The sequence below is a fragment of the Patagioenas fasciata genome, chromosome 2, assembly GCF_037038585.1.
Source record: "Patagioenas fasciata isolate bPatFas1 chromosome 2, bPatFas1.hap1, whole genome shotgun sequence".
Lineage (NCBI taxonomy): Eukaryota > Metazoa > Chordata > Aves > Columbiformes > Columbidae > Patagioenas > Patagioenas fasciata.
In genome coordinates this window covers 146,500,699-146,525,635 of record NC_092521.1, presented here as the reverse complement: position 1 = coordinate 146,525,635, position 24,937 = coordinate 146,500,699, and the positions used below count along the sequence as shown (strand labels likewise).

At 36.2% G+C, this 24,937-nt stretch overlaps 1 protein-coding gene across 7 annotated transcripts in view; it reads right to left on the bottom strand.

Annotated features, from left to right (window-relative positions):
* The window catches only part of ABCB1 (ATP binding cassette subfamily B member 1), a 71,407-nt gene that overhangs the window by 19,333 nt on the left and 27,137 nt on the right, over positions 1–24,937 (bottom strand). For all 7 annotated transcript variants that reach the window (XM_071805174.1, XM_071805173.1, XM_071805175.1 and 4 more), the window contains 15 exons: positions 23,697–23,844; positions 22,553–22,616; positions 18,895–19,086; positions 17,996–18,167; positions 16,851–16,975; positions 15,918–16,089; positions 14,175–14,288; positions 13,087–13,197; positions 10,553–10,678; positions 10,198–10,401; positions 9,643–9,813; positions 7,050–7,211; positions 5,493–5,675; positions 4,678–4,824; positions 4,206–4,310 (listed from right to left, as the gene is read on the bottom strand). In XM_071805174.1, coding sequence (XP_071661275.1) covers positions 4,206–4,310; positions 4,678–4,824; positions 5,493–5,675; positions 7,050–7,211; positions 9,643–9,813; positions 10,198–10,401; positions 10,553–10,678; positions 13,087–13,197; positions 14,175–14,288; positions 15,918–16,089; positions 16,851–16,975; positions 17,996–18,167; positions 18,895–19,086; positions 22,553–22,616; positions 23,697–23,844 — 2,196 coding nt within the window. The remainder of the gene's footprint in view (positions 1–4,205; positions 4,311–4,677; positions 4,825–5,492; positions 5,676–7,049; positions 7,212–9,642; positions 9,814–10,197; positions 10,402–10,552; positions 10,679–13,086; positions 13,198–14,174; positions 14,289–15,917; positions 16,090–16,850; positions 16,976–17,995; positions 18,168–18,894; positions 19,087–22,552; positions 22,617–23,696; positions 23,845–24,937) is intronic.

Genomic DNA, 24,937 nt, shown 5'->3' with positions numbered 1-24,937 from the left:
GTAGGTTTTTGGAGAATGTATATTCCTGACTACAGCCACATTGTGAGCCCTCTCTATCGAGTGACTCATAAAAAGAACCAATTTGAGTGGGGCCCTGAACAACGACAAGCCTTTGAACAAATTAAGCGTGAGATAACTCATGCGGTGGCCCTTGGACCAGTCCGAACTGGACTAGATGTTAAAAATGTGCTCTACACCGCAGCCGGAGATAATGGACTTACCTGGAGCCTCTGGCAGAAAGCACCAGGAGAAACCCGAGGTCGACCCTTAGGTTTTTGGAGTCGAGGATACAAAGGATCTGAGGCCAACTATACTCCAACTGAAAAGGAGATACTAGCAGCATATGAAGGAGTTCGAGCTGCTTCAGAAGTGATCGGCACTGAAGCACAGCTCCTCCTGGCACCTCGACTGCCGGTGCTGAGCTGGATGTTCAAAGGGACGGTTCCCTCTCCACATCATGCAACCGAAGTTACATGGAGTAAATGGATTGCACTGATCACGCAACGAGCTCGAATTGGAAGTCCCAACCGTCCAGGGATATTAGAAGTGATTACAGACTGGCCAGAAAGCAAAGATTTTGGGATGTCTCCAGATGAGGAGGAAGTAAAACGTGCTGAAGAAGCACCACCATATAATATGCTTTCAGAGACTGATAAGCAGTATGCACTGTTCACAGATGGATCCTGTCGTCTTGTAGGAAAACATCGAAGGTGGAAAGCTGCTGTGTGGAGTCCCACACGACAAGTTACAGAAGCCACTGAAGGACAAGGTGAATCCAGTCAGTTTGCAGAAGTGAAAGCCATCCAGCTGGCTTTGGACATTGCTGAACGAGAGAAGTGGCCAATACTTTATCTCTATACTGACTCATGGATGGTAGCAAATGCCTTGTGGGGGTGGCTACAGCAATGGAAGAAAAGCAACTGGCAGCGCAGAGGTAAACCCATTTGGGCTGCCACACTGTGGCAAGACATTGCTGCTCGGCTAGAGAGCCTGCCTGTGAAAGTTCGTCATGTAGATGCTCATGTGCCTAAAAGTCGAGCCACCGAGGAACATCTAAACAACCAACAAGCGGATCAAGCTGCTAAGATTAAAGTAGCTGAGGTGGACTTGGACTGGCAACATAAAGGTGAACTTTTCCTAGCTCGGTGGGCCCATGACGCTTCAGGGCATCAAGGTAGAGATGCAACATACAAATGGGCTCGTGATCGAGGGGTGGATTTAACTATGGACACTATTTCACAGGTTATTCATGAATGTGAAACTTGCGCCGAAATCAAACAAGCAAAACGGTTAAAACCTGTATGGTATGGGGGGCGATGGTTAAAGTATAAGTATGGAGAAGCTTGGCAGATTGATTATATTACACTTCCACAAACACGTCAAGGTAAGCGTTATGTACTTACAATGGTGGAAGCAACCACTGGATGGTTGGAAACATATGCCGTACCTCACGCTACAGCCCGAAATACTATCTTGGGCCTGGAGAAGCAAGTCCTTTGGCGGCACGGTACGCCAGAAAGAATTGAATCAGACAATGGTACTCATTTCAAAAACAGTATTATAGACAATTGGGCCAAAGAACATGGTATTGAGTGGGTATATCATATTCCATATCATGCACCAGCCTCTGGGAAAATTGAAAGGTACAATGGTTTGTTAAAAACTACACTAAAGGCACTTGGTGGCGGAACCTTTAAAAACTGGGATTCACATTTAGCAAAAGCCACTTGGTTGGTCAACACTAGGGGATCAACCAATCGAGCCGGGCCTGCCCAATCAGAAATTCTACGGACTGTAGAAGGAGATAAAGTCCCTGTAGTACACATGAAAAATATCTTAGGAAAGGCAGTCTGGGTTGCTCCTGCCTCAGGCAAAGGCAAACCTATTCGTGGGATTGTTTTTGCCCAGGGACCTGGCAGCACCTGGTGGGTGATGCTTAAGGATGGAGAAGTTCGGTGTGTACCTCAAGGGGATTTGATTTTAGGTGAAAATATGCAATGCTGAACTGTATGATGTGAATTGCCGCACTAACAATGTTTAATAAGTGTCTTTCAGATCAAGACAATGGTGATGAAACTAGAGCTAGCTTCTTCGAGTGGCGCCCGACACCTTCTTCGAAGTTGGTGTTCTTAACCCACAAACAGTGGTCATGAGATGCACTTGTATGATTTTTCCTGCCCTGGGAGACTGTTGTGACAAAATGAACTTAATGAACTTTTCAAAGGATGGTCCACTGATTAATTACTCCTGTGTATATATGTACATATGTATATATATATATAGTAGTAGTGATTAATTAGATTGTATTGATAGATTGTATTGATAAGGTTTAAGTATTCAGTGAATGTCATATTATAAGGGGTGGAATGTCCTGGTTTTGTTAAAAACAAGTTTCTCTTTTAGTGAATTTCTGCCTGTCAGCTAAAGCCTTCATATTAGCTGCATTTTCCTGGAGAACCCAACACATGTTTTGGTTAAACCTAGCAATGGAATGCAAACTTATTGATAAGCACGGATGGACATCTCGCGAGAGGGGCAACGAGAAACTGGTGACCGAGAGACTGACCAACGGTGTATAACATTCCATTCACGTGAATACTTCATATAAAAATGGGAGATCACGAGGATCTCGTCCCCTTTGCCTTTTCCCTTTTTCCTCATGGCTGACATTAGGAGAGGACCTTGCTGGTCGTCCCTGCGAACTGAGGCCTAGTGAGAGACTGAATCCAGCTCCGGTTGGCTACAGAGTCTAATCCAGGACTTTGGGTGCTGGCTCTGCAGTTGCTGAGACTTACAAGATTGGTTTTGTATATTTTGTATTATTTTCTCTATTCTTATTAGTAGCATTAGTAAAACATCTTTAACTTTTCCAACTCTCTTCTCTCTGTCCTTCTTTCCCTCCCGATCGCCTGTCCTGAGTGGGAAGGGGGGAGAGGGAGGGGCAAAAGGGGGAAGTGGGGGGGGAGAGGAGGTTAACAATACATCTGCCAGGGTTTGATTGTCACCCCGCAATCCTAACCCTCGACAAAATGTTAATTGTTTGGAATGTACATTTAGGAAATTGAACACACTTAAAATACAAACCACAGATGCAATTGCACTATCTGAAACTAAGATAAATAATTCTGGCATGTTCCACTCAGCAAATATTTCTTAGTTAACTTTGATCATTATCTTTGCTGTTCTCCCATACTGCCAGTAAATTTGCACAAGTATGTGACTTAGCAAAAATCACAAAATAACATCAGAGAATGGGCAGTATATAAAGAGATTACAAGAATAGTTAGAATTCGTTTCATTCTCACTAATTTGGGAGTGTTACATCTCAATGAACTCTTCCCACTCACATCTAAAACATTAGCTGAACATTTATAAATTGAGCAAACTTGTAGCCATCTACAGCTCAGTGTTCCATATTCAAGGCCTTGGTGCATGCATGTGCAATAAGACAATTCCATAAATAAACCAGAAGGCTTTTGCAAGGGACTGTTTATGCTGTTGTCTTAAGTGTGCTTTATTATTTCACTGTGTAGTCTTGCTTATTGGTAACACTATACAAGCCTATTCAGAAATTATAGACCAGACTACGTATGAAATTACTTAAATGCCAAAGTTTGGACCTGTATGATTGCTACCTTTTTTTTAAAAGTCTGGCACTGTTGTATAAGTTAGATACATATAAGAATTAGGGTAATTTAAAAATACTTTTCTTAAAGTTGAGATGGCTATAGAGATCAGTGAGAGCAGGGGATGGGGTATTACTATTCAATCACTAGTATTTAAGCAGGAGGAGATTAATATCAGCATGATGGGTGTTACTTGAGTAACTGGGCCTGTGAATCTCTGTGGGGGCTCACATAAGTAGGGTAAGGGGTTAGGGAAGTAAAAAAAATAGAAGAGCTAAGGCAGGAGATCGGCTGATTTGCAATTACTAACATCCAAATAGAAGGGCTTAAGAGTGAGAAGAGAGTGGTACAGTGTAAAGGCTGGAGGGGCTGGCTGTGAGATGGCAGTGGAAAAAAAGAGTGAGAGAATCCAGAGCTCCATGCTGAGATATGTTTGAGTGCTGAAGAAGAAAGTTAGTTCTGAAGCGAAGAAGTCAGAATGGGCTGGAAGGTTTCTAACACATGAGGAACTTTGTATTTGAGATCTGGTTTCTAAAACATGATGAACAATTATAGTAAAGCTAAAATAATAAGACATACCTGGAAAAAGAAAGTAAAAAAGGAAACAATCCCGAGTACTAAAAACATCACTGAATACAAGTTGGTCTTTTCTCTTACAATGGTCTTGTCGGTTTCTGAAAAAACCTATAAAATAATATTTAAACCAATATTTTTTAATCAACTAATAATCTAAAATACTCCCATCTCTCTCAATAACAATGTTTGACAATCATTTGCATTCATATAAAATTCAAGCATATGTCACATATGATCATAGGTATAACAAGCAAATTCCAGGTTTTTGGTATTTTGTAAATTTCACATAATTCTTCAGATTTTTGTAACAGTGCTTCATCCAGTCCTCAGCTTCACTATACAGTGATTGTTTAAGACCTGGTTTTAATACAAATAGAATTTGTAATAAAATCTAGTATCAAGTATTATAAATAAATTAATATTAATATAAATAAATTTTGCTTCATAGTTTTTCGCATATTCCATTTGAACTTACCCCTATAATTTTTGAAAATATTATTGCAAATGCAGGTTGTAAAGCTCCATTGATAGTTGCAGAAAAAGTTCCACCTACAAAGTATGGCCATTCTGTTTTGTTCAGCTTCAGAATTTTGAAAAATGGAGCTGAAGGTAATTCTTCATCCTAAAAAAATAGTAATTCTGTTAGGACAAACATGTATATATTTGGAGAAATATGCATGAAATGAGAAGTTAAAAGTTAGTTTCCTACTCCCAGAATCTACTCAGGGGAAGTCAAAACGTATACTTTTTAATGTCATGAAAATTAGTTGACTGTACATTTCTTTTTATTATTTTAATACAAGGAAGAAAGAGCTGTTATAATATATCTACAGCTCTTGTAATCATATTTTAGTTTCTCATTTTCATTGATAGGTATTGCTCAATGCTGACTAAACTATTCATTCTGAGTATATTGCTGTGTGCAATCCATGACTACATTAATGTAAGCAAATATGAATGCAAGTGTTGTAAGAGTTATATGTTGTGGAAAATCTTCTGTTTCTGATCCAAAAATTAGTGTTTAACCTTTATAGACTACGTTGTATGGTATGTAAGTATATGTAAGTATATTTATTTTACAGCAAACTGATTTTCAAGAATCAACTAATCCTTGTTATAGATTATTAAAATCCCATTTTATTTGCATAATCATTCACGGTGAGAATAACAAAATTCACCCCATCAAATGCCTCCTTCTTGTACTTTTCTGGAGCAGGAGGATTAATTTAATTTTAACATACCTTGTTGAAAGGAGTCAAATTTCACTAACAGCTCTGCAGAAATACTTACAGGTGAACTCTTTTTCTCATCAGAATCATCATTCTCTGCTCCTGGATTTTTTGTGCTTCTCCGAGTTGATCGTCTTCTCAATCCTTTTGGTAAGGATTCTTGAAATTCTGGTTTAAATTCACTAGTTGTGACACTAAATGCATTCTCATTATTTTCTGATGATGGAACTTCAGCTTCTATTGCCTAAAATAGGGAAGAACATGATGCTAAGATTAATTATGCATATATTACTTTGAACTTTCTAAATTGTGAGGTAATCAAGGCAAATGTAACTTGTTTCAGTTAAAAGAGATATGAGGAAAACAATATATTATACTACAAAACAGATATGAACATCTATATTATACTTGAGGAGATCTCTGTCTTCAAAGCTTGATTCATGTATAAGAGTATCCCACCTCTCAAGAAAATGCTTATACTCAGTGCAGGGCAGGGGAGGGGAAGTACCTGCTCCTTTTTAATGTATTAACTTGTAACAGAGTTTTAAATTGAGAGTGAACTATTTGCACTCATCTTGGGATCTTTTTCAATGAGTTCTCAGTGGATATGCTGTTTGCTCATGAAGTGGGAAAAATTTACTCTTCTTTAGTGCAGAACACTCTTAACAGTTCTTGACTTTAGATGGATGGAACAAGTCAGGAAGAGATTTTGACTGAAAAGTCTGAACAAGCTGGAAAAGAACTCTACTTTTGCTGATAGTTTTGCCAGTCTCTTTGACAGAATAAGTAAATGTCTACCCACCACTGAGGTATTTAATACTGTCTGGATTCAAAGTTGCCTTCAATTTGTATATTTTTTTTCCCCAGATAGTTGTATTTCTTACTGCTTTTTGTACTGCTGATAAAAATTACTGGGTTTTGCTTTCTTTCATTTTTTTTGTCATTTCCCCTTATTTTTTATTCTCTTTCTGTTTTATTTTTTCCATTATCAGTTTTGCTTGAATACAGTTACTTTGAATGTAAGGTGACCAAATGCATTCTCATAGTTATTTTATGAAGAAAAGTTTTAATTGGCCTAATTCTTCACTTCATAATAAATAAGTTTCTGATATTTATACTAATTTCCAATTATTTTGTTTCTGGCTACATAACGCTAAAAGTATACTTATCTTTGCACTCAGCATACTTGGATTATTTTTCTATTTCTTCTGTCTATCCGCATGTTTTTTCTTTAGAAAGACATTCAGTATGAAGGATCATAACTAAACAGCTTAAAATATGCATGCTCTATTCTTCCAGCATCAGCTACTGTATTTTACATTTTATTGTAGGCTAAGAGCTAGCAATGAAATAGCAACTACTGTAGTAAGATGCTCTACATTAAGTGCATTAAAGAAAAACATAAAAAAATCTTTTAAGAGGATTTAAAATGTACTATCCTAGGTTTAAATAGGTTTGGTATCTAAACTAGTGGTCTTGTCTCTTAAATTACTCTCCTGTCAAAGTACACTTTTTTTTTTGCTGTTAACAAAATATGCTGCAGAACTCCCTGTACTTCTGATGGCATAAAGTAACTATAGGCATGGAATAGCATGTGAGGCTAATGAGAAAGTAGTACCTGCATGTTAACGAGTTTGTAGTAGATTCCCTTTCTCTCAAGCAATTCAAAATGGTTCCCTTGTTCTGTGATAACTCCATTTTCGAAAACAGCTATAAGATCTGCATTTCGGACTGTCGACAGTCGATGAGCTACTACAACTGTGGTGCGTCCTTCCCTTGCCTAGAAAAAACAATATTTAATATCAGTATTTCTAAGTATATTCAAAAGTTGGTAGAATGTTACAAAGTTACAAATCTTAAAGTTTTAAAAATGCTGAAAGTTTTTATATTTAAGCCCATAATTGTTCATTTAAACCTTAAAATCTGTGAAGGACAGTTTATACTTAGAAGCATTAGAAAACATTTCACATAGACTTGTGAAAGCTGTCAGTGTTTTATACTCTTAAATCATTTCCAACACAAGTAGCTTCACAGGAAATAAAATTCTCTACAATTTTATGTGAAATACATTTCAACTAACTACCTGTCTTTGGACAGGTAAGCCTATCACAAAGTAGGTGTCAAAGGTCACAGCTTGCCATTGTAATTACCAGGCTGTATTAAAATGATCAAGAAACTTTTAATTTAATGATCAAATTAATAATTCCAAGCAGTGGAATTTTGTTGCAACCTGGATGGAGTTAATTGTCAGTGATGTCCCTCAAAGGTCCATACTGGGATCCACACTATTTAGTATCTTTGTCATTGACATAGATGCTGGGATTGAGTGCACACCCAGCAAGTTTGCAGATTAACACCAAGCTAAGTAGTGTGCAGTTGATTCACTTAAGGGAAGGAAGGTCATCTGGAGAGAACTTGAACAGACTTGAGGAATAGGCCCATGTGAACTTCAGGAAGTCCAACAAGGCGAAGCGCAATGCCATGCATCTGGGTCAGGGTTATCCTTAATATCAATACAGACTGGGGGATGAATGCATTGATAGCAACCCTGCAGAGAAGGGCTTGGAAATACTGGTAGATGAAAAATTAGACATGAGCCTAAAATGTGCACTTGCAGCCCAGAAAATAAACCGTATCCTGGGCTGTATCAAAAGAAGTGTGGCCAAAAGGTCAAGAGAGGTCATTCTCCCCCTCTACTCTGCTCTGGTGACACCCTGCCTACTGTACTGCATCTACCTCTGGGGTGCACAGTACAAGAAAGATGGAGCTTCTAGAGCAGGTCCTCAGGAGTGCCACAAAAATGATCAGAGGGCTGAAAGACCTCTCCAGTGAAGAAAGGGTGAGAGTGTTGGGACTGTTCAGCCTAGAAATAGAGGGCTCTGGGGAGACGTTATTGTGGCCTTTCAGTATATAAAGGAGGCTTATAAGCGGAGAGAGACTTTTTACCTGGGCCTGTAGTGACAGGACAAGGGACAGTGGTTTTAAACTGCAAGAAGGTAGATTTAGATTGGAACAAAGGAAGAAATTTTTTACAATGAGGGTGGTGAGATACTGAAACAGGTTGCCCAGAGAAGCTGTGGATTCTCCATTGTTGGAAGTGTTCAAGTCAGGTTGGACAGGGCTTTGAGCAACCTGATCTAGTGAAATATGTCCCTTCGCATGGCAGAGGGGTTCAACTAGAAGGCTGAGGTATTCACTACCTTCTTTGCCTCAGTCTTTACTAGTCAGATTGGCCTTCAGAAATTCAAGGATCTGGAGACCAGTGAAAAGATCTGGAACAATGAACAGGCTAAAACAGGCTGCCCAGGGAAGTGGTTAAGTCACCATCCATGGGGGTGTTTAGAAGACATATAGATGAGGTTCTTAGGTTGGACATGGTTTAGTGCCTGAATTAGGTTAATGGTTGGACTTGATGATTTTGAGGGTCTCTTCTAACCAAAATGATAAAGGTCCCTTCCAACTCAACCATTCTATGATTCTATGAGACCCTATATTTTCCGTAAAGGTTTATGAGATAACTTTATAAGATAATGTGACTAAGAAAAGCTAGACAAATAACTTCTCTATTAAATGTATTTCCATTAATAATTCTCCTCAAACTGTCTGTCTCTATCCAACAGCAATGGGAAGCATTACAGTATTCCAGCAGAATCTGATTGAGTAAATTCAGAATACCATTTGGGGGTACAGATCCAGTAGGAAAATACAGACTTGCACCAGGGATCAGCTGTTCCTTAGTGAGACAAATCTACATTAAGAACAAAACAAGCACCCAGAAGTATTCATGCTAACTGATGCAAATGTTCCCTTGGAGTCTTTCATGCCAAGTCACTGCTACAATCATTTATGACATGCTGGTAGCGCTTGCCATGTGTGTCAGGCTTCCACATAAGTTAATTAGATAGGTGACTGACAACAATATGCATGTCAGTAAGACAAATAATTGCAGGGGATGGTGTTTATACCAAGAAAATGTGGATTTAAGCTTGATAATGAAGAAAACATATTTAAATCTTCTCACTTGAAACAAGATTCCTCTCTGTAATGCCTGCAGGATCTAAAAATTCTCTGTACAGAGAATATTTACCAAATCCAAGTTTACCTTTTTTGTTTTAAGGGTCTCTATTTCTTGCAGCTCTTTCAACAAATGTCTGGGAAAAAAGTAAATACTAGGCTCCTGCTTACCTGCTTCATTTTAGAACACTACTGACCTTGTCCAGTGCTGCTTGCACAACTGATTCACTCTCAGTATCCAAAGCTGATGTCGCCTCATCAAGCAGAAGAATTTTAGGATTGCGAACCAGAGCTCGGGCAATTGCTATTCTTTGCTTCTGACCTCCACTCAGCTGTGCCCCTCTTTCTCCAACCATGGTTTCAAACTTCTACAAGACAACCACACAAAACAGTCAGTGGCACAGTCCTTCAACCAAAGAAAGGCAGTGAAAAGAAAAGGCACATGGCTATTTGTAGCACTGGCAGTGTTCGCTCATTCCTCTAAACCAGTACAGTATAAACGTCCACTTGGTTACACCCACCTAATCATTCGCGTACCTGGAATTCTCATAGTTCTTCAAATGCTCACCAAATCATGACCTATAGTTGAAAAAATAACATTATGCTCCAAAGTTATGAGGAAACTCTGCACAGCTCTGCTTATTCACAGCTCCAGGAATAGCTTGCTCTGTTTCTGAGAATCCTTTCTAAGAACTACTTGAGACAAGGAGGTTGAGGAGAAATGATTTCAGCAGGACAGCTGCTTGGCTTACATGGGGTAGCTTCATAATGAAGTCATAAGCATTTGCTTCCTTGGTGGCTTTTTCAATCTCTTCCATGGTGACATCCTCACGGCCATAACGAATATTTTCTGCAATAGTAGTAGCAAAGAGCACAGGCTCTTGATTCACCACACCAATAATCTCCCGTAGATATCTTACATTTAGGGTCTTAATATCATGCCCATCAATGGTAACCTACACCAAAGAAAAAAGACAAAAACTGTTAGACCTAAGTGTTTTGGTGAAGGAACCTCTCATTCCAGGTCCGAACAAGGGCAAGGTGGCCAGAACTAGACTTCCTATGACTGTGACACACAGACCAGTCATCTCACTTGTGGTACCTTACCATGCCTTCCTTGGGATCGTAAAATCTCTGAATGAGCTGAACAGTTGTACTTTTCCCACAGCCACTGCCACCAACCAGGGCCACTGTCTGGCCACAACTGACCTTGAGATTCAAGCCCTTCAGTATCTGTGCAAGTGAGAAAGGCAACCAAAACCATAACAGTAAGTAAAAATGTCAGTGTCAATGTGAAGAAACTCTAAAGACTACAATAAAATAGCCTTTATATTTATAGCAGAATCTGGTACAAATTAAAATCTATAAACACATGAGTTTAGATTTTGGATAACTGATGGTTTCAGCTTAATTTCCTTCATCTTTGCATCACAACTGGTCCAATATTAATGTATTATACAACATACTTCACAGTTATCCATATAATGAACCAGTTCATATGACATGATAATAATAATATGATTAGCACTCATAATTATTATATTTAAAATATAATACAGAAACAATATGATGGAATAATTCTGTATTATGTTGCCTCACCATGCAAAACACAGGAAAACCATTGTACAGTAAAAGTCATGGTTAAAAATGAGGGAATATGCTCTACGTTGTTTTGGAGGGAAAGACATTTTAGCAACCTTGAAGTATCCTTTATTTTTCCCCTTTTGATTGGAATTGCTGATGGGGCTTCTTTACAACAGTGACATTTCACTGCACAATAAACAACCTTTTTGTACTAGTCAGCATAAAATACAGCATTTCACAACCATGGAAGAGACAAAGTTTTGCCCTCCTTCGGACTCTTAAAAAGCGTAAATGTAGCTCTTCAGTGCCATGTAGCTGCTCTTTCATTTTACTTTCAATAATATAACCTGTATTGGGCTGTGTAATGGGGCTGGGGAACAGACATAGAGTTAGCATGTCCAGACCATGTGTATTTAATTTTGCCTGCCTTTCTGCTTATCCTGCTCACCGGAGCAGTGAGAAGGTACAACAACAGGAAAAAAAAGGAATAAAGTGTTTTTGTTTCTACTTTACTTGACAAAAGGTGTACAGGAGTCTGCACATCTTTCACTGCTTTCTACAACTTCTGTGGTTGGAAATGTATATTGAAATTGAGAAAAACATATTTTTTGCTAATTAGTCTTCTGGAAGGACTGGGCTACAATGAACCACGCATAGCTACATGTCAGCATCTGTATCATGGATAAGTGCATTTTTCCATTCTAAATGTACGGCCATGCACCGATATGCTCTAATACTCTCCCAACATACTTCCCAATACCTTGAAGCTCTGTGTCCTTGTCACCGTCTGTTTCTTCCTAAATTTCTACCCTCAGCACTACCGTTGCCTCTTTGCCCTTAGTAACAGTATTTATCTGCTTTACAAGTGAAATATATCTCACTGTTTAGGGACAAGAGGCATAGACATATTATAAATTTGTCTTTGCCTTATTTTGATACAGTATTTTTAGGTCAAAACAAGAAATCCAACCCAAGTAAGAAAAACTGAAAATGTATGAAGCAGGCTTATTTAATCTTCTGGTCATAATGCTATCGATAATTTAGTTTATACCTTCTATAGAACAACTAATCAAATCTAATGTAAATAAAATAGCAAATAGAAGCTGATCTAAAACTTGTACATTACCACTGATTTCAGTGGACTATTGACTTTTTCCTGTACCAAAATAAAATCTATAACTAAATCCATTTAAGCTGTTTTTAACAACTTAATGCAATCAGAGAACACAGAGTAAGGACAGCAAATAAATCAGGCTAGTGAGATAGGAAGTAACTTGAAGTCTTAATCGTGCCTGTCTTTGCTGCACTTAATCCCACTGAAGATAAGAGTTAACTTGAAATTCAGGTAGATTTAATTTAGGCAGAGATGAACTACCCTGAGTTATTTGACATCCTTGTTTTTCTGTTTACTATAGTTTACTATAGTTGAAAAACTCAATAAATGCTTGATGTGGCCTTAACTTCCTATAATTATGATCTCTGAAGAAATCTCTATTTGTATTGTACCTGTATAAACTTAGAAAATAATGCACTGAGTTGTTTTTTTAATTTATATTTCTATATGAAGAAAAATCAAGCACATTCACTTCATTCACTTTCTTGATAGAAGGAAAAGCTATAATATTTAACATATTTACAACTAAAAATGGCTTTAAAAGAAAGCTCTGTGTCTTTTCTGCCTATCAAAAGTAAGAAAGATCCCTTTATCAAGGTCAGTAATTTTCCTTCAAGGAGGGAAGGAAATAGTTACATAGTGCAAAGACTTGGGGTAGATGCCTAAATTCAGATTCTGATAGCAATAAATCTTTAAGTTTTATTGCATAGCCACACTGACTATAGTTTTAGCCAGAAAATTATTCAAAAAACTTAAGATTAAGCTAAGATGTAAATAATTCTAGCTAATTCACTGTGATGACAAGGTAGTCTTATACAAATTAGAGAATCAACTTGGATTTGTTATGTTTTCAACAAAATTTTATAAACGTGACTTTTGTTTTTTTTCTAGCAAATGATCCACATGTTTAACTGTAATACGTATACAGTTTCATTTACAGTACCTCAACATCTGGTCTGGATGGATAATTGAAGTAAACATTTTGGAATTCCACATTCCCTTTAATGCAGTCTGGTTTGTAACCTGTTTCTGAATAACTGTCAATTTGAGGTTCCTGTGCAAAACAAAATAAATTAAAACAAACAAACAAATTCCTGAATGATTTTTTTCATAAAGAAGTCCTAGAGTGCACCATTATTCTGCAGAGATATTAAATGTAATTTTAAAGTAATTTAGGTGAGATTTCTGAAACATGTAAATTGCATGATATTTTGCTGGCTCATTACTACATTGATGATATGCTCATGCAAGTATACTTTTCTAATTTCTCCATTTAAGCTTTTGTGTGGATTTAGTACCTTGTCTTTAAGACTGTACCCACAGCTGGCCATAATTTGAGATTTATTTCACTGCATGATGATTAACCTGAACAAATCATTGCTAATGAGCTGTTCATACACTGTTCATTTGTAGTTTTGCCCTTTCTACTTAAAGAATTTGTGTGAGAAAGAACCAATCCACTGAAACACTAAGAAGAAACACTGGTTTTGTTTCCATCCAGGGTAGGTCTAGAATTTGAAACATGTCTTAACATGTCTTAACAATAACCCAAAACATGCCATTTGCATGTCATAGAGCTTTATTAGCTAGTCAAATCACAGCTTCCCTGATTTCTGACTCTCTTGGCAACTGAAACACATATCCAGGTTCCAGGTTGTGTTTTATTGATTTGCTGACACACTAGTGGTGGTGATGCTGATACCTCAAAACATATGCTCATATACCTACATTGGCTGTAATCTATATAGCACCATAAACATGCCCTTCATGATAAAAACATGAGAGGATACCTCCAACACCAAATGATTCAGAGATCCAGTACTTTCAGCTTTGAAGAAAGAACTGATAACTCTAGAGGACAAACAGGAACTGACTAATAACAACACATTCTATCTGCTTTTTTGTTTCTATTTCTGCTTATTTTACACATTGTTATTTACCCTTAATGACTTCATATCCATAAATAGTGCCTGTACTTTAAAAAGAAGGGTCTCTCTGTTTTGAAATGAGAGTGATGGCAAAGATACTTACATTGTCTATTATATTAAAGATTGCATAGGCAGCTCCTCTTGCAGTAGCAAATGCCTCTATACTTGGAGCAGTCTGTCCAATACTGAAGGCTCCAATCAATACAGAGAAAAAGACCTGAAAGAAATGTTTGTGGTGACATATATCAATTCTTATTTAAGCATAGAATTGCATTTATTTATTTACATTAGGTATCTTTGGGTCAGGAGGTTCCGTGCCAATTAAGAGATGTCTAAGGAATCTAGAATTAAAGAAAAAATGAAAGGGTCTCTCCTAAACAGCGAAAAACGTCAAGAAAATGGCTTTTAAGATTCAGCTGAGAGCTGAGCTCATACACAATGTGAGTGTTGCAGACATATTGATAAGAAGTGAAAAAGTGACTAACACCTGCAAAACCTGTGCCAAAAAATGTGTAAGTATGCATGATGTCTCAGGATTTATTGTACTAATTAATGCTTTGGCAAAAGATGTTCCAAGGTTCAGAAAGTATATCGCATGTCTTCCAATGCAACAAAGACAGATATGCAAAGCGCTATCATGCTGTTTTCAAAGTGACAGTGAAATCGAAGTATACAAATTCAGCTTCTCCCTCAAAGTAATAAAATGTCCCTCTGCTGTAATGAGAGTGGCTGCAAGCAAATAAGAACAGAAAAAGAAAAAAATGTATTATTTTCTCAGAGAAGCTCTCAGGTTAGCATCAAACTAAAAGTAATAAAAACGCACTGTTCAGAGATCATAATAACAGCCATGGTATGTCAGAGTAAAGGTCTGTCACACCCGTTATTTTCCTCCAACAGTGTTCATTCACAAACATGATACCTAATAAGGCAACGCTCTCCTGTTCATGTCATAAAAACACCATTCGGATGAACTACAACATCCACAACAGAAATTGCAAATACTTTGAACTGAAAAAATTACATGCAAAAGCATACATCTCACTGAGGTGTTCTGTATGCCAGTCTGCATTTTAAAAATACAGTCAGGTTCAAAAGAGCCACTAACACACATCAGAGCCATTTTTCACAAATGTCAGTGATTCATAAATAAAAAAATCAGGTAATTTAAAAAATATATACATTTATACACATGGTCTCCTGGCTGGGTTTCATCATGGTTAATGAAGTTATTCTTCTTACAATGTTGGTTTGATATCTCATACAAAATTAAAATGGTTAAAGAGAAGAATTTAAGCTATCACTTATACGGCTTTCTTCCTTTGGTTAGACTGCAACATATTGCCTAGTCGTGAGTATATTTTCCTCTCCCTTGTGTTCTAAAAATATTGAGAAGGGATTCAAAGCTCTTATGGTGCAAAAGATAAGAAAAGTATCCATACAATCATCTACTTAGACCACACAACAGCTAAAACGAAAAAGTATTTGCTTCTGCATCATGAAAATCTATTTAGCCCCACAAACCTGAAAACAAATAGGAACTAGGAAGGACACTGTACTTCAGTTTTTGTCTGAACAGTTTCTATATCAGTCTGATCTCATGGAAGTAATTAAAAAAATGTAGAAAGAGTTAAAAATAGCTTGTTTTATTTAGCTCGATGTAGATTTTGAGATACTATAGAAACAACATGTGGATTTTTGTGTTGATAATCTTTTTGTTAAGGAGATGCTATTTTGCCAATTTTGGCTCATAATTCTTATTAAACTCAAATAAGTTCCCAAGATAGACTTTAATGTATTTTCTTTAGTATTTCTCACTTTTATTGGGAATTTCCTCATTAATACTTACTGTAAGAACATTGCCAATAGTGTAGTCATCATTTAAGACCAAGGTAGTACCATACCAGAATGCCAATGCATATGACGCATATATCAGTAAGAAAGCAGCACCCATAGATATATTTGAAGTAATGGCCTTTTTTATTCCCATTCGTTTAGCATCTTCTAAATTTTTACGGTATCTGGAAGGAACACAGAAGTTCAAAATAGACTCAGGCTTTTAACATAGCATGCAGCACCAAAATGTCTGTGGGTGAATTAGAAAAAGAACACTCAAAAAGTACAACAAGATATATAAAATATATAATTCTAAGACTGTACAAAGGTAAGCCCAGTAGTCAGGCACAGAGACTTTAAGGTAACTCCTAAAAAGGTGAACATCAGTCAAGCTGGTATACAGAAAAAAAAAAAGAAGAGCACTGCAGTGCAGGGATTGGCATTCAAGTTTCTTAACCTGTGGCACAGTGAACTTGGATCATAAACCATTCAGGACAGGTTTGTAGGTTATAATTGTTAGTTTAAGATAAAAGAATGATGTTTTACAGTATAGTGAAAATCAAGATATTGTTTACTAGTACCTTCAGAATAACTACTGAGTAATCAGATTACCAAGGATATCATCATCTCTTCTCACGGTAGGGCCTTTTTTTTTTTGTCTAAAGCTCTCACTGTGTGGTGCTTAGTTTGTATGCTTTCTAGAGTAGAGACAATATATTAATTCATTTATTATTCTCTAGAAAAATAATTAATTGTCTTTCAAAATGTAGTTAAACTTATAACCCATAGTGAAACCTGTAACAGACCACTTGGCATTACCTAAAAATGCAGGAAGCACAAGATTTACTTGTTTGACAGACTTTCAACAGCAAAGATACAAGAAAATTTCAAACCATTTGAAGTGAGTACTTTAAAATCAGCTGATGAAAGCAAACATTGCTCTTACCTTTTAATTTCTTTTTCCTGTCCTCCAAAAGCTATTACAGTACGGATTGCTGCCAGAACTTCCTCTGCAACAGCACCGGCTTTTGCGTATGCAGCTTGTTCTTTGTCAGTGAAACTAGAGAGAATCTAATACAGGATCAAATTTTTTTACTTGAGAAAAATAGAATGAGCTCAAGCACTTCATAATAGTTTTTATCACAGTTACTTTCTTCCAATATGAATACTTTCGATTATATTATATATGAGTGCATAATGTTCAATGTCAAAATCCTTAAGTACCTCATGAATCCAATCACAACATTCAACATTACCCATCCTCAACAACTAAGGGCTGGATTTTTCAGTCTGCTTTCACCCAGTGCGGAAGATTAGATGACGACTCAAGATGAGCTGGTGTGGTTCTTCCCAGGCAGATCTCCTCAGCTCATTCTCATCTCTGGCTACCTTAGCTGGAGGGCTCTATGGTTTACATTAATTGGCCACAGTCCATGAAGACTCTTAGCCTGTAGATATACCTAGCACATGCTTCTGTACTCCTACCTTTTCCACAATATAGTCACTCAAGATAGGGAAGGATGATATGATCTTTGAAATGCAAGATAAATAAATAAATAAAATAAAATTTAAAAAAAAAAAATCTGAAGGCTTTCAAACTACAAAAGTAAGTCACCAATCCCATGGTAATTTAGTATTTGTCTCATCTAAGTCTGCCTAAAGTTTCTTACCAAAGCTGTTAACAACTCTGAAAATAAATTCTATGTCTCAGACCAAGGCTTGGTCTAATTTAATTTTTCATGAGGTGGAGTTATTCCTTCCAACAGAACAGGCAATCATGTGGATGAAGTTTAACAGCTACAGATGTGGATTCCACTCATATATCTTGCTTTCTTTTCTATATAAGAATATGCTATATTGGCTGAAACAACTTTAAATCAAACCAATCTGCACAATCTACAGGAATTATAATATTCAAACTACATGAAGGTACTTATACACAGTTCATCTAAGAGTTTACGTACATAGACATTGTCTAAAGCTATAATTGTTCTAAACAATACATTTTAAGAGTAAGAATTACAGATATGTAGATTTATTTCATTATCTCTCTTTAATATAAAGCTTGGCACTGAATGTATGTTAACCTACCTTTGCCCACATGGCTGCTGAAAGTCCCAGGACAGGACTGACTGCTAGTATTACAAGGGTTAATTTCCATCCTCTTATGAGACCAACAATAAATCCGGCTATAAATGTTGTTAATGATTGAATAAGCAATCCAACTTTGTCACCTATTCCATCATTAATTTTGGAGACATCACTGAAAAACAAATTACATTCAGACAGGAAGGAAAATGTAGAAAGTACAAGAAAGCTTTTCAGTTTTTTTACATGGGCATCTGTGTAGAGGTCAATCTTTATTATTCAATTACTTCCAAAAAACAGTCTGCTTCAACATAAGGCACTATATAGTGTGGTCAAGGAAAAATTCACATGTCTTGTGAAAAAGTAATGCTATAAACTTGGTTTTGTCCGAAAAGGCTGAAATTCTGCCTACATTGCAAAATTACTCTCACTTTTTTTGATCTCTTTGGAAACTGTTGGATATTCGGAAAGAAAAGATAAAGTCTTTCATGTAGGTAAAGGGAAAGGAATAACTTGTCATGCAATTAAGGCTGTTCACCCTGCTGGGGTGAGTCAGCACTTTATTCAGTCCTCATTGTGCACTGAAATGAACTATGTTTTCTCTTCATGAGGTAATCTCGTAGGCTGGGCTTCATCCATCCTCAGAGTTTAAAAGAACTTATGAAAATGCTTTTCTGATATCGCTGTGACAGTCCAGTATCAGAAGCATTAGAAGTTCAGTCTCTGAGACTCTCCATGAGAAAACGTGAAAACTTCATTTGACAATGAAACAATTCAATTTAATTTCACAGTGAAATTTCATTTCACAATGAAATAATTCAGTTTACAAATAAAAACAAAAAGATGTAGCTCATACATGCTTAATAAAGAAAATAACATTGGGTAAGACATAGCATACTTACTCTAGAAGACGAGTGTTAAGTTCTCCTACATCATTTACATCAAACCATCCAATTTCCTGTCTTATAATTGCATGAAAAAATTTTTGTCTGATTTTTTTTATTTGCCGGCCTGCTGCTAGAGTCCAAAATGAAGTTTGGATATAAGCAGCAAGAAGAACACAAGCTCCTATTGCAGAATAGTAGTATGCATATCTGAAAGAAAAAAAAAAAAAAAAATTAAAAAGGGCAAAATTGTCTGAAATTAGTTTTAATTACCTCACTGGTTTGTATTTAGCTTGGTGCTTACTTCTTCTGTCTTGGTCCTGAATTAGAGTTTACATGTTTGTACTAGAGTTTACACTTTCCTGTAAGACTTGACAAGTTTTCTATGAGTAGTATTTTAATATCAGTTTTCAGATAGGCAATAAATGAAACGAAGCTATCGTTAGACAGGGATTACTTTTTCTTTTTGTCAATATAGCATATATTTCCTCATAAGACTACTTCAGAACTATATTTTAGACACAATACCCTTTTCACTTAAATGTGTCATTTATAAAAATGCCATAACAGTTTTGTTTTACCACATGTAGACAGACCTAATCATGTATGCCTATAATCACATACATTTACAGCATATGACATGGCTATCAATATAAATATATACATGCATGGATGCTGTAAATATCTCCTGATTTGGGAATACAGCACTACTACATATGCATCTATTGCAGGCAAATGTTACTAGATCAAAAATTATTTTGCTCTCCATTTTATTATTAACTGATACTTTAAATTAATTGAGTTCTGTGCTATGAGCAGGGTGTCTAATCAAAACTAAGAACTGCATGATCCACTGTATTTCTTAAACTGGAACTGAATTTAAGCCACAGTTATAAATTGTTCAAACATAATCAAATCAGATATTATTTAATTCAGAATTGACATCAGAATCAGTTACAGGTGAACTTAACCCAGAACTAAACCATAAAAATACAACTGAACTGATTCTCTGTTTGTAAAACATGACCAAAAACAATGGCCAAATATTAATGGTCTATCATACGTGTAATTGCAAGACTACTGAATCTACATAAAACCAAATAACCAGCAAAAAGCTTTAAAGCTCTTAGGACTTTCACTCACTCGTAGTAAGTTATTCATACTGATTCTTTAAAACTGTAGCGTGAAGCTCGGCAGGAGCAAATTGCAGGAATCTGTGTGCAAATGCTCTGCTCAAAAAAGGAAAGAACGGCTTTATAGATGAAATACCCAGACTTTTTTGTGGCTAATACCATACAATTTAGTCAGGGACTTTGGAACAATACTCATTATGAAATGAACTTTATCTAAATTGTTTAATAAAAATATGTTAATACCTAACTGAATGCTGGTTAGTTGAATATTGACCTCAGTCATCTTCAGCTCCATTAAAACTCTACATAGAAAATACTAAACTAAACCCATGAACACTCCTTCTAAATTCAGCAGTAATTACTTTAGACAATTACTTTATGATATTACATCACTTCAAATAATTGTTTTATGCTCAGACTTTGTTTCACAAGAAATTGTATCAAAGGGATTGATATATTTGCCAGACTCCACACTGAAGAAATAGATTCGGTAAATTCACTGCTGAAACTTAATAGAGAGTAAACGCTTCCTGCATTGTAAAATAATGATTCTTTTTCGCTTGAGAAATAGTTGGGTTTTAGGAAAACTGTTGTTTGAGTAACAAACACAACCAAGTCCACATGTATAGTTCAGTATTTGAGCACACCTGTGTGAGAACTTTGTCCCTGTAAACAGTGTTTATTATTATTTGACCTACTGGCAGGTGTTCTTAGAGAAACAGGGGCTGGGTACAAACAACTGCTTCTTCAAACCAGTGAACACACTAACTCGAGGCACTATCTAAAAGCTTTAGAAAAAAGAATCTCTTCCTGTGCTGCCAATAAGTAATATATTCCTCATTCAACAATTTGTTTCTAAAGAGAAACTTGAGCTGCTTTTTATTTATACTTGTACTTTCAGAGTAAAAGACTGGGTGGCATACATGGTGTTAATAAAAGATCTCCCTCAAACAGACCATCTTTTAGGGTCATGAGAACAGGCAGTTCTCAATGTTTAGATGTTGATGTAGATCTATATTCACATTTACACTTTGTGTCAGTTTGTCTGTTTCCTGTACTCTTTGTTCTTTAAGCAGCAGCAAATCCTAGATAATCACCCACTGAGAACAGCAGGAGGATTCCTATTGTTTTTAGTTGAGATTATGTGATATGAGTTCAGAGATTAAAAGAACATCAAACCATTACTCAAACATAGTTATGATTGGTTGTTGGTCTGAAAAACTTATAAATGACACATCAAAATACACAGTACTCTTATGTTACAGCAGTCAGTAATACCTTGTATAATTCTATTATATCCTGCTTTAAAATACAGGTTAGATATGCTTGAGCAGAAAAGAAAAAAAAAAAAAGAAAATATGTTGATTTGAAAGCTGCACAAACTATTTTGTTGTGAAATTTTGCCATCAAATTTGCTTTCAAGTCACTTGGGCACTTTTATATCCTGCTGAAGGTGTGTAAGCATTACTTGCATTCATGTCAGAGACTAACTGACAGAAACGTCGAGGAGCAAGAAACTTTGTATGCTTGTACTCTCTTACAAAACATAATTGCCAATTCCCTGCTAGTTCATTCTCATTACATACGAGTTCTTCATTTCTAAGCAATAGCCTTTTCCTAACTAGCTCTTGCTCATTTATTTCAGAGTAAATAATTTTTTTTTAATAAATAGATTTTTTAAAATTAGAAACTTAACTACTCAATATAAATGATCTATAAGTTTATACCATTAACAGAAATGACAATGCACTTAAATATAAAACAACAAGAGATAAGCAAATGCCCTATCTCTTCCTTCTCTTCAGAAAAGACAATGGCCTTGAAGACATGAGCACTCCTGAGATGTCAGATTTTTTCAATACCTAATGAGGAACAGACTTAAACCTGAAGAAAAGAAGCTGAAGTGGTACAAGAAAATGCACTTGAACTTTAGACATCCGGCATAAACCAAGTCCATGGACAGTGGTTAATAAAGCCCCATAACAAAACACATCTATTGGCAACTGATGTTTCTGCTGATTTGCCCTTTTCTTCATGAAGCTTTGTACTGACTACTGTCAACTCTAGAATGCAAGATTTGAGTTTGCATATGATCTAACTCTGTCTTTTCTGTAGTCCAGATAATTTAGTTGAGCTTGATGTGTTGGCATCAAAGTAGGTACTATCTGGTAATTTTAATTCTGCCTTTTATCCATGAATCATCATAGCTCAAGAAATCAATGGATGATAATCAACATAATTTTTTAGCATAACAGCTACTGTTTATAAATGCAGAGGAAGAAAAGGAAGAAGGAAGGAAATACAGATGGCACTGAGACACATGTGGATAAGTGAGAGTAAGAGGTTACATCGAAGTTGTCGGGAATGGCTGAAGATGTTCAAGAACTCTCCCACAACCCCCAATAATTTTGTGTGTGAATCTTTAGTTACATACATCATTCAAACAACCATTGCTTTTATATTGTTTAAAGCATGCAAAACATCTGTGACTAGATATATGTGCCTACATTAAAAAATAAAAGGAAATATTAATTTCTAATTACCTTGTCATATCTTCTTCCAGAGCGGCATAAATATCTGAAGAGGAATTCACTGAAGAAATGTTTTCTTACAAAGGAAGAAAAGAGTAAATACTTTTAATAGAGCAAGTTTTAGCAAATTTGTTTTTCTGCATGCAATTCAGTGAATTCTGAGTTGCTACATCTCCTTTTGAATCAAGTTGATTTTAATGAAAGGAGGAGTGTGATGATTTCAGGCTTCTACCTATTCAAAAACAATGATTATACTAATAATACGTTAGTCATAACTCCATTGACTGCAAAACTACATCAATGTTTTGAGAAGACTGCAGGTGCAGCATCTTGCATTTGCACCGTAAAAATCTGATTGTACTTGGGAAGGAGTAAATCCTAAACTACTTGTTCTGATGAAGGCAATATGCCCGTATTTCTATCTTACAGCAGCATAATAAGAGAAAAAACATTGATGCAGGACAGAAGAAGACAATCACATCTGTTTTCTGTATCACCATAGACATTTATTAAAATGTTTAATAAAATTGTATTAGATAGTATTTCAGGCAACAAACCTGTTCACAAGTTTAACATCTAATATGTGACTTCAGAGGACAATGTAATCTGGTCTGTGACTTGATACAAAAGTGACAATGTCACTCCTACCTCCTGTATTCAGCATTGCACATCTGCCCTACTTAGTCTTTGATTTCATGTTTCTGATTTAGAAAGAAAGGTTATTCAACAAAATGAGAAAATAAGTACTTTGATTTTTGGTAGCAAATTTTTGGTTGGTCTGCTTACTGATCTGATTCATCTTATGAAATATAATTTTCAGGCTTGATGCGAAGGAATCAACAGGAACTCATTTTGAAGAGAAGAAAAACCAGCCTCTTTCTATTTATCATAGTCACAGTTAAACATGATTTATTAAATGTGCATTGTAGTAGTTAATTTGAAAAAAAAAAATCTACTAATGCAGAAACAAAGAATTCTGAGAAAAAAAATTCATAGTGCGACTCTGTTACAGCAAACACAAGAGTTACTAATTTGCAAGACAGTATAGTAGCAAGTTGGGTTTCTGACATCAGTATCCCATGTAAAGATGCTTGAATATCCTTGGCTGTTTTTCACATATGAGCCATTGTTCTCGTCATAGAAAATAAATTCTTACCTGAAATACTTGTGCTTCCAGAAGAAACAAAGCTATCAGTCATATCACCAAAAATTATCATCATAATAGGTAGACTGCTTCCATGCGCTATTGCCAGGAGACTGCCTACTATCATTAGTAATTTATCCAAGCAATTGGAGTATCGAAACTGTGGGTGAGAAGATAAATTCATTCTAACTGTGGTATTAGAATGCTAACACAATGTTCTGTATGCAAAAGCCAGGATGTCAAGAAAAAGCTATCAACTGTACACCTAGTGTCCCAAAACTACAAAATCATCTGATTAGAAATTTGGTTTACAAAACAATTTACATGCACAGGAATAAAACATTCTAATATAAGCACCTTTATACTACAAACTCTCAAAACCAGAGAAGTGTACTATTTTACTGTATCAATATCTGCAACTGGGTAAGAAAGGCCACATGAAAACAAGGTGTAAGAAATTTTCCCTTTTGAAGTTTGATATTTGAAGTTCAAATTATAAGAAATTGTAATGGCATTATGCTATTTGAGGTAATAATTACTTTATTGTAAATTCATTATTATGCAGTCACAAAAACTGTTCCTAATGTACCATAGACATTATCAAAACTTACTGAAATCCTAAATAACTCTTACCATTGAACTTTATTAAGTTTGAGCTCATCTATTACAAAATCACTTGCTTTATTATGTACTGTAAAATACTAAGTTTATTGTTGTAAATTATAGCACTATGATGTAATTGTGGAAGTGCAAGCCTGTGCGACAAAGCAGAAAAATGGGGCATTGGCCAGCATCACAGGCTGTAAGTTTATTTTTGTTATTTACTATAGCGTTGCTGTGCATTATGCACACTAAGCCTACAAAACGTTAAGTGCTTCAGTATTACGAAGAGTACCTAGGATTTACTTTAATTAAGTATTAACATACTGCATTACTTTAAAATAACAGAGTCACCAAGGGCAAATTGTGCTTGACAAACCTGATCGCAATGACACCAAACAGAGTGGGGAAGTGGACATTTCGGAAGGGAGAGCTGCCCTGCAGGATGACCTGTACAGGCTGAAAGAGTTGGCTGACAAGAGCCTTATGAACCTCAACTAGGACAAGTGTAAGGTCTTGCACCTGGGAAAACATCATCCAGGAGTGCAGCACAGGCTGGGATATGCCCATATGGGGAGCAGCTCTGTGGAAAGGGACCTGGGGGGTCTGGTGGACAACAAGCTCAACATGAGTGAACAGAAAGCTGCCAACAG